Source organism: Silene latifolia, chromosome 4, assembly GCF_048544455.1.
Source record: "Silene latifolia isolate original U9 population chromosome 4, ASM4854445v1, whole genome shotgun sequence".
Lineage (NCBI taxonomy): Eukaryota > Viridiplantae > Streptophyta > Magnoliopsida > Caryophyllales > Caryophyllaceae > Silene > Silene latifolia.
In genome coordinates, this window is record NC_133529.1 from 2,268,288 (window position 1) to 2,287,360 (window position 19,073).

A 19,073-nucleotide genomic window follows, 5' to 3' on the forward strand; every position below is an offset into this window, starting at 1 on the left:
AAATTGGGAGGAGAGAATTAGTCATCAGTCATATAGTAAACCATAATTCGTACAAATGGCGATATATGTGGTATACTACTGTTAATAGAAACACCAAAGAAAATCGGCTGATTGCCGGTAATGATATCTGAACCGGTCTGAGACTATGGTATATGGGGTCGATGGTGCAACCGGAAAGCCATCGACGAAAAAGTTAGGTATTTGAAAAAAGAATCAACGTTTCTTTTGAATCAACAAATGTACAGAAATACAAGAATTGATAATATGCATCATGGTCTTTTTATTCTGTTCTTTGTCGATTTGAACTATTTCTATGGCTGTTGTACAATGGTAATAGCCACCGAGACCCGTATTTCGACCTCCCGCACAACCGCCAGTACAGTATGAATATTACTGCAACCACGCAAAGCGGAATCGCCCACCTGAATCATAACATAACATAACATAACATAACACGGAGAGTCAAAACAAGCAGAACTGAGTCAATCGTGATTTTTCGTGAAATAACAGTCGAGCAAATTTTTTTTTTGTCAGGAAAAAAAAATTAAAAAATTGCTTGACTGTTATTTCACGAATTTTCGTGAAATAACAGTCGAGCAATTGGACCGTGGAAAACATGATGAACTCGTGTCACATACTTCCATCTAATTCAGACGATTTCAGAAAACCAAACACAATAATAATCGAACTTTGAATATGAAGTTTCAAGAATAAAATTGAAGTAATGGGTCTAAATAATTACCTGTCTAAGTCGAGGATTGGACTATAAACCACGGTTTCCCAAGTTCTAACGATCACATGCCAAGCGGGATTGTAGTAAAGAGATTCTGCTGTCCAAAACATCCGTGTATATGTCTCCAAAAATATGAACATAATCCATGCACCGATCTCAATCAAAAAGAACTTTATTATAAATCGTCCCACAACCACCATCACCAGAGAAAATCCTACCAACCAGTTAAAAAGCCTATTGTTGTATTCCTTTATAAATACAGAGCGCGCCCTTAATAGCATCTGCAGGAGAGAAATAGATTGTCCAAGCATTATAATCATATATATATCACGCATTCTTGTACGAGATCGCCTCACCTCGCTGTGAAACCACACTAATTAATGCCACAACCCTTTTTGTTAATGCCACACCAATACAAGGCAAATCTAAGAGAATGTTACTATTCACCGTCTCACAAAAACGAGTGGCGTTAGTAATTTTGTAGTGGCATTATGCCTTCCCTTATTATATTACCCATAGAATTAGGTCAAGAATATTTTTTTGTCGATCACGCTAATTACTTTCGCGCACAATTTACCATGCCAGCATTTCACTCGCATTTATTGCAAAACCACCATGGCCTGTCCATGATTTACAAAACAACTGGGAAATAATACAGAAATTGCAGGAGTAATTGAATTCTAAGGTAAAGAAAGTATGAAACCTGACCTTTAACATTCGATGCTCATAGTTTGCTTTTGCAGGACCCACACACTGTTGCTGAAAACTTTCGTTGCACCGAAGGAAGCCAGCATCGAACTTAGCCATAGAAGGAAGTCTGAGCACCTGAAGTTGGTCCATATTGTCCTCACAAGTGGTATATAGCGTCTCACACAGTTTTGACGATTGATATTCATTTGAAATTATAAAATTATTCAGCACCTACATTACAAGCAACAATCTCTCTTCATCAAACTAATAATTGCAATACACGAGAAGTTTTTTTATACACTACAACCACGGTCCAAATAACCCACCCGTTATAAAAATAAAAAAAAAATAAAAATAAAAAAAAAAATAAAGAAAAAACTACCTCACTTGCGCAAACATAACAAATGAACGAGGCCGAGGGTGTAATTGTTTGACAAATGTGTTGAAGGTTTGCTATCGTAGTAGGGAAATTATTCTGGTTCAAACTGGCATGATCTATGCTTTAGACTACAAAGAAAATGATACAAGAACTAAACTTACCTTCTGAATTTCTTCATCCAATTGATCGACAGATTTCTTAGCATGCTGACGACCAAAATGTTGTTCTTCAAAAGCTCTCATTGCAGCATCTCTTGATTCTTCATGAGCCCCACGTAAAGACGCCTCAGAGAGTGGCAAATTCAACACAGAAATTCTCTCACTATATAATTTTAAACACCTCTCTACAATTTTCTTATTGAAAACCTCCACAAGAGATCCAGTCGATGGTATTTCTCCTTTGTTCAAAGCTTCAATTATCTGAAAATTCCCAAAAGTACACTGGTTACTCCCTCCGCTTCAGATGTACCATCCTTATTCAACACGGTATAAGAATTTATAAGTCGTATACAATCCGCTACATTTTTGTTCCTTTTTGGGCAAGGAAAAATATTTTTATTTGTCCTAAAGGTGTTAAAAAAGCTGGAGTTATAAATTCTTATACCGTGTTGCCACCTTTAGGACAAATAAAAGTATTTAGACCACAAAATAGGAAAATTTAGACCACAAAAATAGGAAAATTCACCCAAAATAGCCGTGTCCGACACTCCGACACGTTTCAGACACGACACCGTGTCGGAGAGTCTAACACAGGATCTATGAATCATTTAGCATAGTATGAGGTCCGATGTGACTGCCGAGCAATCATTAGACTCTACAGATCAAATGAGTATAGCATTAAATCAACATGGTTCTAGAAGCTACCTTCTCCAGAAAAGAAACAAACTCTTTCCCATTCAGCATTTTACCCTGCACAATCTTTGGCCGAACTATAGAAGCAACAACTTCCTTCAACTGATCCCTCTTTCTCACGTATCCTGTGTCAAGTTCGGTGTCATTCAACTCACATAGTTTTGTTCGCTGTAGATGCGGCTGTTTAAAAAACACACACTGCGGATATTAATTGTGATCCATGAAAACCTAACACCACAGATATTAGTTGTGTTCCAACAAATTACAAAATTTCATGTCTATAGGATTCTGAAGCCTTTTTCCCCTATAAAAGTTGCTCCGTACAAATCAATGAAGCATCTGAAAACAGCTTGAATGTGGATCTGGATTACTAAAGAATAAAATTATTCTATCAGCTATCTCGCTGTTCGAGTAAAGGGATGTCAGCAAACGCACTTGTTTGTTTCAAAAGGCTAGCCAAACAAAGAGAGCTACATCGAAGTTATGGGATTACAATTGGTATTGCAAAGCACCACCTCTCCACCTCACCCCTACCAACATACACAAGCAATAACATTACCCCGGTGTCTTAAGGACTCGAACAAATGTCCGGGGGGAACAGTCTTACCAAGAATATAATCCAGATGAGCCATAATGAAAATCGCATCGGACATGGCATCAAACCACTACTTCACGATAACAAGAAGCGCATCTAGTTTAGTGAGCCATTTTTCTTATTATGTCATTATCCAAAAAAAAAAAAAGTGCGAGTCTTTGGCTCAATTCATCTATGTACGTGAATGTTTCAACACCCTGACCCACCCAACTACCACCAATTATTTACAAAAAGACGGACTTGATATGGAGGTTATAAATGTACAGGGGAACGCAAGGACAACCTGAGGCAAACTGAAAGCTGTGCTATTGTCACCCATCATAGCCAATGATTCCCGGATCTGGTTGACCTGACAAAAAGTGATATAAACACCTATGAACTTACCTATACCAAAGTCAAAACGGTGTATTGATACACATATGTATTCATCTCCACCATCCAAGAGAAAATTGGTACCTGCTCGAGATCTCTGTCATCTGAGATACAGGTCCACCAGAAATATATGTAGTCAGAGTTTTGGCTATGCAGTTAAATAATCAGATTGATAATCACTAACTGGAAGGGAACGAACCACTTTCATTGGGGACACGTCTAAGAGCTTCATTTACCATTTCTTGCACGGATTTCCCTTCTGTAAAGCACCAATTTCTGTCAGTTTCACAGCTTTAGATTTCCAAAATTAAGGAGCCTTAAGAATGTTAACATAAACATTAAAATAAACATATAAATCATTAGCAAGCACAACTATAAGTAGACCTCAGCTACCAGAATGTTAATCTTGATTTACACTGTATGCAACATTTCAGATAGCTAATAAAGTACTACTATAAGTATTTCATACTGAAAATGTTTAAAGTACTTACGTAGAAAATCTCGCTGTATGAGCCATAGAAGCTTGGCTGGGTTAAAAGCAACATCTTGTCCCTGAGAATACAAAAATACTGCTAATTTTCAGTGTCTACGAAAACCTCTAGTCATATACTGTAATTATCATGAGCTTTAAAAATGTAACACAGAGGATTCAACGGTCATACCTTAACTCTATTTGTGAGTCATATCAGTGTGCAAGACAAGAAAAAGAGTCAGAATTACATTCAAAACCAGAATATACAAACAGATATAGAATAAAAAAGAATATCGACATAAGAAATTTTCCACCACAAGCATTCCTGCTTAATAGCAAGCAACGCAGCAAGTGAGAGTCATGATTATCACCTTCCATAAAACTCTTCTGCTAGCTCAACAGCAAATGAGAGTCGTGATATATCAGCCTCGCGCACCTGAAATTAACAATATCAACAGCATTACTCGTCATAATGCAACAACCATATTGAGCAAGAATAATATGAGTACCAACTTTAATCTTTAGTTATCGAAGATAAGTTTTATTTCCATGGAATCAAACACTCACTATTCTTTGGTACAACATTACAATGCAAAATAACGCGCTAAATTTGGTACTGGAGGAGTGGAGGGTATTGTTACTTAGGCTTGTTTAGAAGCATCCGACAAGGGTGCATGTCCAAAGTGTTCGGCTTGACTATTTTTATAAGAAAATAGGTATATTTCGCTTAGGGTGCGTTTGGATAGCAAAAATGGAGGGAATGGGTGGGGAGAGGAAAGGAGGGAAGAGAAAGGGAGGGAAGGGAAGGTGAGGGGGAATGGGGTGTGGTTGTTTGGATACCATTGACCTCCAAATCTTTTCTATTTGTGGAGAGATTTTTATTTGCCTTGGAGGAGGGAAAATGGATCCCTCCAAATCCCTCCCCCTCCATTTCTCCCCACCCCTATTCCCTATCCAAACAAGGGATTTTAAATACCCTACTCCCTCCATTTACTTTCCCTCCAAATCCCTCAATCCAAACACACCCTTAAATTGATGAGTTCAAGTGTCAGACCCATGTCCGAGTGTCGGGTGTACACAAGTACGAGAGGTAATTAGAAGAGTAAGAGTAACATATCATGAACGATAAACATGAACAAAGGAACAAAGGCAATATATGCAGAAATGCAGGATTAAAGAGCAAAGAGATAGGAGTGCTACAGGCAGAGAAACAAACCGTCTCGGGCAAGTTATAGATAAGTACAGAGCTCATGACGGTTGCCAATGCAAAAATCCTGCAAAAGGTACATCGAGCTTGTGAAGAAATTTCTTAACCCAAACTATATTCAGAATCATCAAATGTCAAGGATTACCTGTCATCATAGACATTTGACTTGCCGATGCTTTCAAACCCTTCTGTATCAAGATAGAGCACGGCTGTCTTAACACCATCAACCTTCACCTCTATTGGTGTTCCCCAGACCCATATTCCTGGTTATGTAAATGACAATTAGGTATATTTAACGAGATTCAAACAAGTCAGACATTTGGCAGAATAGAACAGAAAAAAGTCAATAATATCATTGCTTACCTTTTGTTTTAGTGTCGCGCATGTGCCCAACACCAAAACCTGTGAAAAAGTTGCCTTAGAAGTGGATTTGAATAATTGGGTGCATGCATGATGTTTATTTTTACGTTACTACGGGACTTCCATTGTGCAGTAGTAGAGAGGGGTGAGGAGTGATAACACAAGTACATCACCTTCATCACATGAAAGTGAAAGGAGTTGATTGAGCAGAAAAGATTTGCCAGACCGATAAGGTCCAATCACCTGACAACATAACCCAGAGTAAACTAAATTTAAATGTGAAAGTCTAGTTTTGATCTCAAAAAAAATGTGCAAGTCTAGTTACTCAAGCACATATAGTATTATCTTTCAAGTTTTAGTCGAATGCGTTATTTGAAGAAAGTTAAAAAGCAATATACATCGTAATACCATCATCTGAGTTACGTGCAGAAATTGAAAATGAAGTGGATAACAAATAACATTTTCAACCAATTAGTAGGATGATAAAAACCACGAAGAAGTATCAGCTTACAGCAACAGCCGCAATTGGTAATGTTATTCTCTCTATTGCCTCTAAACCTTCCCTGGAAAGTTGTAATCTTGTATGATCAGGATCAGGTTCTACAATGGGAAACCTGTCCAACACAAACAAATAGCATTACCCCAGGGTAATAAATCAATGCCGCAACACTGAAACACGACTGTTTTATAACGATTTTGAAGATCATTGTGATTGCATTTACAGTATTTTGACGCAATATTGGCCACATTAGAGATTAGACTGCAACTGCCAACACTGCACCCATTACAAAACTGAGTGAACTAATTGAGTCAAGCACGACAAGGTGGCATAGCTAGCACTTATATTGATAAACAATCATCAATGGCAGGCCTAGAAACATGTGCTCACGCAGAACCGTTGACAAAGATCTTTTAATTACGTAATTAGGCACAGTCTCTCAAGAGTCACGACTCCATGTTTTACGACACAATCATCCGTGTGTAGTACACCCACCCACTCAGCCTCTCCAGCAGCAACAAGAATAACCCCAACCCTCATATTTTACCAATATATCTTCTAAGTTCTAACCATCAATCTTCTGAAGCATAAATTATTTACAATGGAGCTTAAAGCCTCCAACACAATGACAATTTCAGAAAATCCAGCTTCTAGCCTAAATATCATCATAAGCAACTTCATATCTTGCCTAATTCGTTTACTAGTGTCATACCCAAGATTTGCAGCTCTACATGTACTCCATCCGTCACCCAATCATTTGTTTACCTTATTTATTCTTTGCGAGGTTAATTTAATCAATAAACAAATGGCGGGGACGAAGGGAGTATAAGATTACACTATATGCTAAACTAATTTAATCAAAGGTAAACAAATGATGGAGACGGAAGCAGTATAAGATTACATTATAAGCTAAAACAAATATAAAATCACAAATTGACAATGTACAAGATGCAAAACAAATTAAATATAATTTGCACAAAACTTGAATGACATTTTGATCATTCAAAAAGTCAGAACTTTGATTCAACATTACCAATATGCTATATCACTCAAATCAAATTCTACCCTTTATTAATCTACATACAAACCATTTATTTACCTTTAATTAAAACAGAGCTCACAAATAATATAAAAGGTAAACAAATGATCGTGACGGATAAGTGCTAAGAAAACATTATAATCACATAAAAGATTGAATTTTTATGACATACGCTTGATGAAAATCATCAATTGAGGAAAACCCATGTGCTAAAACTGAAAGAAAAACCCAAATCAACAATACCCAGCTTGTAATCTTCATCATTTTCATAGATTAATTGATTAATTCAAATAAAACAGCTCCATTTTCCTTGGTTTTATCCCCAAAAATGCTGCAATTCCTGAAATGGGTTATCACAAATTAACAAAGTTGTAATCTTGGTAATAAGTTTGGAATCTTTTGCCTTGTAAACTCTTCTAATCTTCTTCTTGTTTAAATTTTAGACGGTTCAAGTATTCTTTTTTTCAGCAATAGGTTGGTTTCCTTGAGGAATGGAGAAAGTGACATATTTTCCCGACCTCAGAAATTTGGAAGCTCTGCGTTTGAAAGAGCGATTAGTCTCACTTTAGACGGATTCAAAAGGGAGATTTGAATAGAGAAATAAAATTGAAATTTTGGTGAAATGGAAGGGTATATTCTTTAAGGGTTATGATAAATATAACTTATACTGGGTTTATTTAAGTAACTAAAAGAGAAAATAAATACTCCCTCCTATTCCGAATAAGTGTCCCATTTGGACAATGACACGAAAATTAAGGAATATAGTTAAAATAATGAAAATTATTGTATAGGGGTAAGAATATATGAGTTAAATAATGAAAAGTATGGTTATGGGTGATTGGAGTGGTAAATAAAGAAAAGAGCTAAGGGTAGGAAAGTAAAAATCATGTCCAAATATGGCAAATGAGACAGTTATGTGAATAGACGGAAATGACAAATGGGACAGTTATTTAGAATATGAGGGAGTAGTTAATATATGCATTAATTGCATTAATTTATGTGTAATTTACTCTCTAATTTCTAAATTAATGCCAAACTAGTTTGAAAGCTCGTACTTCGTACGGGTTAATGACCTTAGTTATTTTAAAACTAAATTATAGAACATTATCGAATAGGTGTTTCGAAATTCAAAGTCGGGTGTCACATATTTTTTAAAAAAAATGAAATATCCCAATCCCTTATATTAAGTACTAATCATAGTAAGTGTAAAGGAATTGGGGAGTTTTGATAACCCTTATGATCAATGTATAGACAGGTGTGAAATTAATGAATAATTTACATTTGCTGTATTTTGTGAGGGGGAATAAAACAAATATAAACTATTGACTGAGACGGAGGGAGTATATATTTAATGTACCCGTCCTTCAAATATGGATAATTTAAGTACACATGTCATGCTTTTAAATTAGTCATTTCAATTTTTTTTTCTTCAATTAATAAGACCGTCTTACATAATCATAATCATAATCATAATCATAATCATAATCATAATCATAATCATAATAATAATAATAATAATGATAATGATGATGATAATAATAATAATAATAATTACTGATACACAGAGTTCATTTTTATGTTCTTTCTTTCACAACGCACATGTAATATATACTCCTACGATCATCTTATTACTATCATCATCTATGTTTTTGGCCACTATAAGCAAACGTACAATTTAGTGACAACAAAGTAATAGTTTGTTAATTTTTAATTTTAATCGTTAATAATAAAAACTCTTAAAAGCTCTCTTTCACAATAGTTAAGTGATTCAAAATATTTTGGGTTGATTCCTAAGTTTCAAGGATGACCTCTATTTATAATCATAAGATCAACATACCTTATGCTAATCTTTCAATATGGGACAATTCTACTATTTATACATAATATATTCACAACACCTCCATTATTTTTCAATATGGGACAAATAACATAATAAGAAATACACCCATCTTTTTCCCATCTAGCTCGACATCTAACCCGAATCCTGAAATACGGTCAATTGCTACTCATTATAATTAATAGGAATTATATTTAATAATATGAGCAAATACTATATGTTAATATTCTTACGTTCAACATCCAATCCGATTAATAATGAACAAATACTAACAAACTAATATTATCTACAATCTAAAGTTTTTCGCACGTATATAGGTAACATTTGTGCAATTTTATCTTATTGCTAACAAACTAATCTTATCTAAAGTCCAAAGTTTTTCTTACGTATAAAATTAACATTTTTTTTCTTATAAGTAATAAGTAATTTTTAAGGGTTGAACTCTCTAGATAAAATGTTAAAACTTGAATACATGAAAAATTAACATTATGTAACTTTACTTTTAAAGTCTCTTATATAATAAGTATACTACTAATGTATGTTCGTTATTTAAAAATCCAGCTTAGAAATTAATAAATAAATAACTTATTGCTAAACTACTAAATTTGAGTAGAAAAGGAGATGATATAACTATATATAATATATACTTATATTTATAATTGTGAAACCACCAAAATCAAAAGTATAATACAAATAAATTTCACTATTGTGGAGGTATTAATACAAACTCTTATAAGAGCTATCTAAGACAATACTTAAGAGACTCGAAGGATTTTGGGTTGATATTTAAACTCCAAGGACAACTCATATTTATAATTATAGGATCACCCACATTATATTAATCTTTCGATGTGGGACAATTCAACTATTTATAATAATAGGATCAACACACTTTATGTTAATCTTTTGATGTGGGGTAATTCTACTATTTATAATAGGATGACCCCACCTTTTCTACTATTTATACGTAGTATGTTCACCACATCTACATTATTTTTCAATGTGTGACGTAAAACATACTAAGAACTACATCATCTTTTTCGCACCTAGTTCGACATCCAACTTGATTTAATAGCGATTTGGTCATGGGAGTCAGGCCTGGCCTCCTACTCTCCCTTAATTGATGTACGAACTTTGTTGTAACTCTTTTAATTTAAGTACTTATTTAAACAAAAAAAGATTGAAGACGGATAATTCCATCTCAAATAAAAAATCGTGATAATAAAATAAAAATAAATTTGGTATTAAGATTACATAAACCGTTATGGCCTATGGGTCTTTTAGAAAGACGTTTTTGTAGCATTTTATTATGAGTGTGTTAGCAGTTCCTAGAGCTAAGATAGTAGCTGAACCATGAGCTATTTGCTATACTTGGATTTCTTCAACTGTTGGCCGCTTAATTGTTTGATTAATATTCAGTAAGTTGGTCCAATTGTAATGAAATCATATCTAACTCATTTTTATATTCTCATTCCCATTAATTTGAATAACTAAAACATTATAACCCATTTTAATATAGAAAGTATTACTATAATAATTAAAACATTCTCCACCTTATTTTTTATATCATATTGTGAAGATAATAATACAAACTCTTAAGAACTCTGTAAGACAATACTTGGGAGACGATTTTATAATCATATGATCACTCCACCCTATGCTAATCTTTTGATGTGGGACAATTTTATTATTTATATATATTCAATGTGGAACATATAAAATACTAAGAAGTATAGTATCTTTAATAGGTGCAAATAATATGAAATCTATATTCTAATGATAACATTTTTTATCACGAATCTAATTATACTATTTTCATAATTTTGTAAGGATACTTTTTTATTCAAAAGAAATAAAATGTAAAAAGTCTTTTTATAAAAATTAGAAAAATCACTTGCATACAATTTAGGAAATATATATTATAACAATTAAAAGATTATTTACTTTATTTTTTATATCAAAAAATATTATTTATGATACTTTCCTAAATTGATTTTTGATGATGTGGACAGCTTAGAATCGCTCGAAAAAAGCCTCTTTTATAAATATATATATATATAGATATAGATAGATATAGAACGGTATTACATGATTAAATACAACCCACCCAGTGGGTTGTATTTATCAATTCCCATTGTTTAATTATGTCCGTAAAAGAGTGAACTTGTCATGCATGAGCATAACCCTACAACAGCGCGTAATTATTATCATCGGAGTTTACTTGAATTTATTTGCGACATCCAAAATTGACTCATAAGAAAAATCATGTGACCCTTAAGGATCAGCGTCGGTCTAAGACCGGATCGAACCAACCAATCCGAACCGAAGACCGAAAAAAAATAAAAATTTAGTGGACCGAAGATTGGACCTAAAACTAGTTTTTTCACTATTTCATACATGATAATTATTTAAAATTTATTTAATTAATTAGACGACTCTTTTTATTTAAAATTTATTTAGATAATTAGACGACTCTTTTTATAAAAATCATTGACATTACTAATTTATAAAATCTTTTGAAGATAAAATGTTAATTTGATTCATGATATTTCAATGATATTTGACATTACGATTAATAATCTATACAAGAATATAAAAAGAGGACATTGAGCATCTAACTTGATGCCACATGGCATCCTAGAGCTCATCCTAGAAACAACCTCAAAGTGCATTACAAAAGAAAGTCTTAGGCATCCTTTGATACTCACGTTTGTTGGGTTGTGATCATTTTTAAAGTCTTGGACAATTATTACAAAATTACAAAATAAAGTTTTAAAAGGTAATGAACAAATAAACTCTTTACACCTCTGTCATTAAACACCTTTAAAGTTTATAGATAACTACTACTAATTACTAATAGAATTTTAAAAAGTAATCTATTAATTAACAAATTAAAGAAACTATCCAACTCTTTATGCTTCTTTTAGTTTCCCAACGTATGTCTCGTAATATATATTATATAAGCTTCTTCATTGGTACCCAAATTTCATGTCTTCTCCCTCTAACAACGCCATTGGTAAGTTGCTTTTGCCGGATGTTTATTTATCCTTTTTTTTTATGAATTGTTACATATCATCCACATAATAGTTATCTTGTAAAGAGGAGTTTTGGTCCCATTTATAGCCTTATATTCCTAATAAATTTTCATATACCTGTAACACCCCCATACTCCAAGTGCCTTACCAGGACCACTCAGGTATGAAGACATTACCATCTCGGTTGCCCGAGGTATGATAATCAAACAACAATAAAGAAACAACGTTTATTATAAATGATTAACGAATAGATACAATCCTCAAAACCAAACTGAAAGTACGATACATGTTCTCAAATGACTGTTCTAACTGAAATGTAAATAAACTAAAAGCTACAGCGGAAGACTCCTATCATCATGTCGTGGCATCCCGCCTATCCCAAGACTCATCTCAATACCGCTCACCATCCCCGAATGGATCACCGCAGTTTACAAAACAACACCGGGTCGATACTAATCACACAATCCATTATATAAAAGCAATAAGATAAACAGATGACTTAAGCGTCACACACACACAATCATGCCAAACCAACCGTCTCAATCATCGATCGTCCTTTGGACCCCCGCGATGGGGGACCGCAGCCGTACCCACCAAATCCCCGCTCCACATAACAGTGAGCGATAACCCTGTCCATTAATGTGCACATCACTTCTGTGGCGGGTTCCAGAAGAAAAGCGAAACTAGGGCGTGAAGCCACTCCCGCAAGTGACCCCACTCAGCCGAGGCCACGCCTCGCGAACCATCAACAATGATCACAACCACAAACACAATACAATTATATATCAAACAACCAAACACAATACATCAACCAACATCCCATTATGGGACTAATACTGAGTAGGAAATCCTACCCGGTATGCACACAATCGACGGTCTCTACGGTGAGTCAAAAGCCTCTTCTATGAACCCTCCTCCTATCATACAACACATAGAGACTACCAATCACATACTACACATAAAAACCCCCAATCTCTAAATTAGGGTTTAACCAAATAGAAGGAAATACCATAAAAAGGGTACATAGATCTTACCCTCGACGCAAGGAACTCAACGGTATGAACAACGACAAGAACCGACCGTCTGAACTCCGGGAATTGCTAAGAATGCGATTAGGAAGATGAACTTGTTTGCTTTCTCTCTTAAACAGGAATTTAGGTTTTGTAAAAGTGTTTTAGAATAAAGACGACGATGCTTAAATACCTTAATCGCATAATTAACAAAACCCGAGAAAACTTCCCGTAAAACCGGCTACTCGATCGAGTACCCAAGGATACTCGATCGAGTACCCCTCTACTCGATCGAGTGCTGACTACTCGATCGAGTACCCAACAGTCGAAACTATTTTTTTTCGCAACTTACCCTTACTCGACAGAGTAAGGGCTACTCGATAGAGTACCCCAAGACTTATAAATACGGAGTATTACAGTCTTCCCTCCTTAAAAGGAACTTCGTCCCCGAAGTTCAAACCACTACTAAACGAAGGTACTCCCATAACATTCCCGACTCACAACCAAAACAAAATTCAACATAAAACATGTTACTAACCCACACATCCCGACAACTATACTGACACAACATATAAAGAAAGGTATATGAAAACTCTTAAAAAACCTTAAAAACTGCTCGCGATCATCTCCTACCCCCCTAAAAGAAACAAGGTTACGTCCCCGTAACCATACATACCTGATCAAAAAGGAAAGGATAACGCTCTTTCATGATATCCTCTGCCTCCCATGTGGCTTCCTCAGTCTCGTGGTTAGACCAAAGGATCTTGAGCAGAACTGTCTCACCACTCCTAGTCTTTCTAACCTTTCGGTCTAGGATCTGTTTAGGAACCTCAAGATATGATAAGGACTCATCTAGCTCTAAGCTCTCTGCCTCTAACACATGTGACGGGTCACTCACATACTTCCGCAGCTGCGATACATGAAACACATTATGCACTCTCTCTAAAGCAGCAGGTAAAGCCAGACGATAAGCAACCTCTCCAACTCGCTCTAAGATCTCATAAGGACCGATGAACTTTTGACTCAGCTTGCCCTTTTTCCCAAATCTCATAACCCCACGCATAGGAGACACTTTCAGAAGAACTTTATCCCCAACCTGAAACTCTATATCCCGGCGATGTAGATCCGCATAACTCTTTTGCCTGTCCTGAGCTGCTCTCATCCGTTCCCTGATCATCTTAATCTGTTCTACCATCTCATGTACCATCTCTGGTCCTAAAACCACTGCCTCAGCACTATCGTCCCAACAGATTGGGCTCCTACATCTCCTCCCATACAAAGCCTCAAACGGTGCCATACCAATACCGGTGTGATAGCTGTTGTTGTAAGAAAACTCTATCAAGTCCAACCTCTGTTCCCAGCTACCACCAAAATCCATCACACAAGCTCGCAACATATCCTCAAGAGTCTTGATTGTTCTCTCGCCCCCTGTCTGTCGCGGGATGAAAAGCTGTACTCATCTTCAAAGTTGTTCCCAACGATTCCTGCAACTCTTTCCAAAACCTCGATATAAACCTCGCATCTCTGTCAGACACTATGTCCTTAGGGACTCCATGTAACTTAAGCACGTTCTTTCGATAGGCCATAGCCAATTGTGCCTTAGTCCATGTATCTTTCATTGGAACAAAGTGAGCTGACTTGGTCAGTCGATCCACTATTACCCAAATCATGTTGTTACCTTGTTGACTCTTTGGCAAACCCACAATGAAATCCATGGAAATGGATTCCCACTTCCACTCAGTGTACCTCTAAAGACCTGAATCTTACCTTGTGGTCGTCATTGTTCCCCTTTAACTCTCTGGCATGTCAAACAACGGGACACAAACTCAGCTGTCTCTTTCTTCATCCCAGGCCACCAAAACGTTTTCTTCAAATCCTTATATAGCTTGTCTCCACCTGGATGAACTGAATATGGTGTACAATGCGCCTCTGTCATGATAGTCTTTTTCAACTCCTCATCATTAGGAACACACCACCTACCGTCAAACCTCAAACTACCGTCTGTATGAATGGAAAAGCGGGACACTGTCCCTTTCTCTACTCCAGCTCTCCACTCAACTATCTTAGGATCCAAAGCTTGCTTACCTCGAATGTCATCATAAAACTCAAGTCGCATCTTTGTCATATCACCCATGGCATCTCCTTTCTGCATCATATGTATCCCAAAACTCGCTACCTCATCTCTCAGCCTCATCAAAGATAGAGCTGTACACAGAGAATGTACACTCTTCCTACTCAAAGCATCAGCTACAACATTGGCCTTCCCTTCATGGTAGATGATTTCCATGTCATAATCGTCAATCAGCTCCATCCACCTTCTCTGTCTCATGTTCAACTCCTTCTGCGTGAAGATGTACTTGAGACTCTTGTGATCCGAAAATACCTTAAAGATTGCTCCATAAAGGTAATGTCTCCAAATCTTAAGAGCAAACACCACTGCACCCAACTCCAGATCATGAGTAGGGTAATTCTCCTCATAAGGCTTCAATTGCCTAGAAGCATAGGCAATCACTTTACCATTCTGCATCAACACACATCCCAGCCCATTCTTCGAGGCATCTGTATAAACCTCAAAGTTCTCGCTCCCTTCAGCAATGCTAAGACGGGAGGAGTCGTGGTCAAACGCTCCTTTAATGTTTGGAACGCCGTCTCACAACTCTCATCCCAACGAAACCTGTTCTCTTTCCTCATCAACGCTGTCATAGGTCTAGCTATCTTGGAGAAATCTTTCACGAACCGTCTGTAGTATCCAGCTAAACCCAAGAAACTCCTAACCTCAGCAACATTCTTTGGTGCTTCCCACTTTGTCCTTTGCCTCTATCTTCGTCGGATCCTGACCACTCATTCCTTAGAGATCACATGCCCCAGAAAAGCCACTTTCTCTAACCAGAACTCACACTTGGACAGCTTAGCATACAACTCATGCTCCCTCAACGTTTGCAACACGATCCTCAGATGCTCCTCATGCTCCTCTTTAGTCTTAGAGTAGACTAAGATATCATCGATAAACACCACCACAAACTGGTCCAAGAACTGTCTAAAGATTCTATTCATCAAATCCATAAACACCTGCTTAGGTGTGCATTAGACAACCCAAACGGCATCACCACATACTCATAATGGCCATACCTCGACGTGAAAGCTGTCTTTGGTATGTCCACCTCTCTAATCTTCACCTGATGGTACCCCGACCTCAAATCTGTGACACCCTTGATATTTAGCGTTATCTAATTACTTAAATGCGTAATTTCTACAGAAAAACTGGCAGGATATGTTTGTAAATGGTTCAACTAGTCCAAAAACCTGCAATTTCAAAAATTTTCTAACTAAACCATTCACAACCAATTCCAACTCAAGAAGAGTGTCATAACCCCGCCTTGGTGATAAACTAACTTACATATATAACTAAAGACGCGGAAATATATATGGATACAAACCAAAAATAAAAAGGGAGACATATGTCCCTTCAAATTATATACAAACCAAAAGTATAAAAGGTTTACTAATAGAATAGCCAAAACTAGGTCCAAGGTTCCTTGCTCACTAGCCGTCTGTGACCCCAAACAAAGCATCAACAACCTGTCAATCGCATTTTATACAAACACGAAAGCCACAATTCAGTGGGGAGTAACTTCGAGTCCTCCCAGCCACGAATCGTCAAAATTAATGTAACATGTAATGTAACATGTAAACAATTTGATAAACCATTTACTTTTCATGTATTCTAACAAATGACCCCTAAACTGACCCAACTAACTATCATGTGAATCATATAACAAATTGTAATCCAAACTCTATCAACCATAGCCGGCTTGCATCTCACCTTCTATGATTCATAGAATCATCAAACAAGAAAGGGCAATATATCAAAGACAGGCATAAGTTCTTAGCACCGTCAATAGTCACTTTGTAACTCAAGTCTATACCACGAGGTAGGGAAGGTAATCGAACCGGTATCTTGGCTCGGCGGTTACTATTAAGAAAACATGGCCAAGAGACAACACAACCCTAGCCTAAAATCTGCCTTGAGACCTAGACATGCGGATACACACCACCGCACCCAAGACTCACAACTTTTTTAAAACAAAGTGAAGTGAGTACCCTAAGGACACCACCGAAGGGTCGGCTAGTACTTAAGCTGACCCCATACTATCAAAATTAGTACCTGAGGTCATGCCCAACTTGGATAAACATCCACTAGTCAGGAACACAAAGGCTATCAAGCAGTGAACATATACTCGTCAGAGACTATAAAGACCTATCTATGATGAAGGCCGAAATACTCACCTAGGACCTAGTCACAGCTAGTCCCAGCTTGAATATTTTAGCCCACACCACCCAAGACTCACCACACAAGTCAAGTAAGACACCCACTTAACCTTAAGAGGGCAAAAAGTCCTACTTACCAACATAAATTCTAATATTCTATCATGTGAAAGGCTATATAAATGTCTATTTACAGCATACAATCCCAACAGTTCCTCAATAAGTATTCAATACTAATTTCCAATCCTAGCAATTATAATAATATAAAAGGCTTTAGGGGAAACTAGGGCCATTACTACAAAATAAGAAGCTATTTAATTTCAACTAACTAAATAGGAAGCTATTTAAATTCAACTAATTATACATGTGAAATAGAGATATAATAAATGGCCTAAAACAAGAAAAAGGCCGATTATCTAATTCATTCAACCGAATTTTTACCCGCAACCCCAGCCCTGCGACAGGTACGGGTCAAATTGCGGCTGACCAATCACTCAATTAACTGACATCGCATCAGTCAAAGGGACTAAGGCTCAGTTTTCGGCACAATCAACAAAACATTACAATTATCACCATAAAATTCATTTTGAGCCTATTAATTACCATTTCATTTTGTAAATTATCCTAACCTGTGATAATTGTCAATATAACATAATTTTTCTACCATTAGCATAACTTTTAGCTACTTTTGTGATTCTCTTAACAACTTTAACCATGTATACTCATTCTATTTATATCCGTGATGAACCTAAAATGACGGACAAAGCATGGAAAACCGCGAATCAAGCAACGGACCGACCCGGGCCAACCCCAAGACCGGCCGGGGCTGCCGTGGGCCTGCCGGCTGCTGCCGGGCCCGCTGCCGCACCATTTCTTCTTTTTTTTTTTTCATTTTTATACATTATAAGACCGTCTGAAAATTAATTAATCATCCCCAATTCAACTTTGATAATTTAAACTACCAAAAGGCACAAATTAAGCTTGCATGCAATTAAGTTTAACATGTGAAAATTACTACCCAAACCAAAAATTCACCAAACATACAAAAATCAAAAACATGTGACGATAATTCGTCGAGTAGCTCGAAATATGTTACCTTAAGCTAGAAAATGAGCAATTAGTCCTCAAAACCGAAACCCTAACCACAACTAACCGCTATCCTCTACAATATACGAGTCCCCGAACTCGTCTTCCAATCCTTCACCTAATTAAACAATTAAAACACAAAAATAAACATCAAAACCGAAAATACCGAAATATAGTCTTAAAATAACTTAATGAAAATTGAAATTAGAACATACTAAGTTGTAGATCGTGGCGAGGGGATTCCGGAAAGGTAAATTTCGCGAAAAACGGACAAGAAACGAAGGATTTATGACGATTTTGAGCTTGAATGTGTATGAAAATGGAGTTTGGGTGTTTTTAGAGGATGAACAACAAGAATTTCAGAAAAATAAAAGGAAAGGGGAGGGGGCTGTCACGCGTGAAAGAAGAAAGGAGGACAAAGTACGTGCGGGATTTTTAGTCGGGATTTTTAACGAGTCGGTTTTGACTCGTTTCAATAATAATTAAATCCGTAAGTCAAACGCAAATTCCGTCAAGTCCAAAGTCTTTAAACACGAGATTACAATAAAATTGAGTATTCACATGACCCATTTCCAAATTCGTTTACCCAACGTTCAAACGAATTGTCATTTTCCCCCCGATACGCCCTTATTTCGAAATAAA

The 19,073-nt window shown here is 36.3% G+C and overlaps 1 protein-coding gene and 1 long non-coding RNA gene across 2 annotated transcripts; both read right to left on the reverse strand.

The window, feature by feature from the left end:
• Nucleotides 1–48: 48 nt before the first annotated feature.
• LOC141652524 (uncharacterized) lies at nt 49–7,749 on the reverse strand. The gene is made up of 17 exons (XM_074460043.1): nt 7,370–7,749; nt 6,171–6,273; nt 5,833–5,902; nt 5,663–5,701; nt 5,445–5,562; nt 5,309–5,366; nt 4,464–4,528; nt 4,283–4,289; nt 4,112–4,172; nt 3,820–3,879; nt 3,705–3,724; nt 3,532–3,597; nt 2,666–2,833; nt 1,964–2,221; nt 1,442–1,654; nt 743–1,014; nt 49–422 (listed from the first exon to the last, which is right to left on the reverse strand). The coding sequence occupies exons 1-17, from the start codon at nt 7,465–7,467 to the stop codon at nt 281–283; spliced, it is 1,818 nt and encodes a 605-aa protein (XP_074316144.1). The 5' UTR covers nt 7,468–7,749; the 3' UTR covers nt 49–280.
• Nucleotides 7,750–16,463: 8,714 nt separating this feature from the next.
• LOC141651979 (uncharacterized) lies at nt 16,464–18,841 on the reverse strand. The gene is made up of 3 exons (XR_012546921.1): nt 18,647–18,841; nt 18,442–18,549; nt 16,464–16,658 (listed from the first exon to the last, which is right to left on the reverse strand). It is a non-coding gene; the product is annotated as an uncharacterized LOC141651979 (long non-coding RNA).
• Between the last annotated feature and the right edge of the window lie 232 nt (nt 18,842–19,073).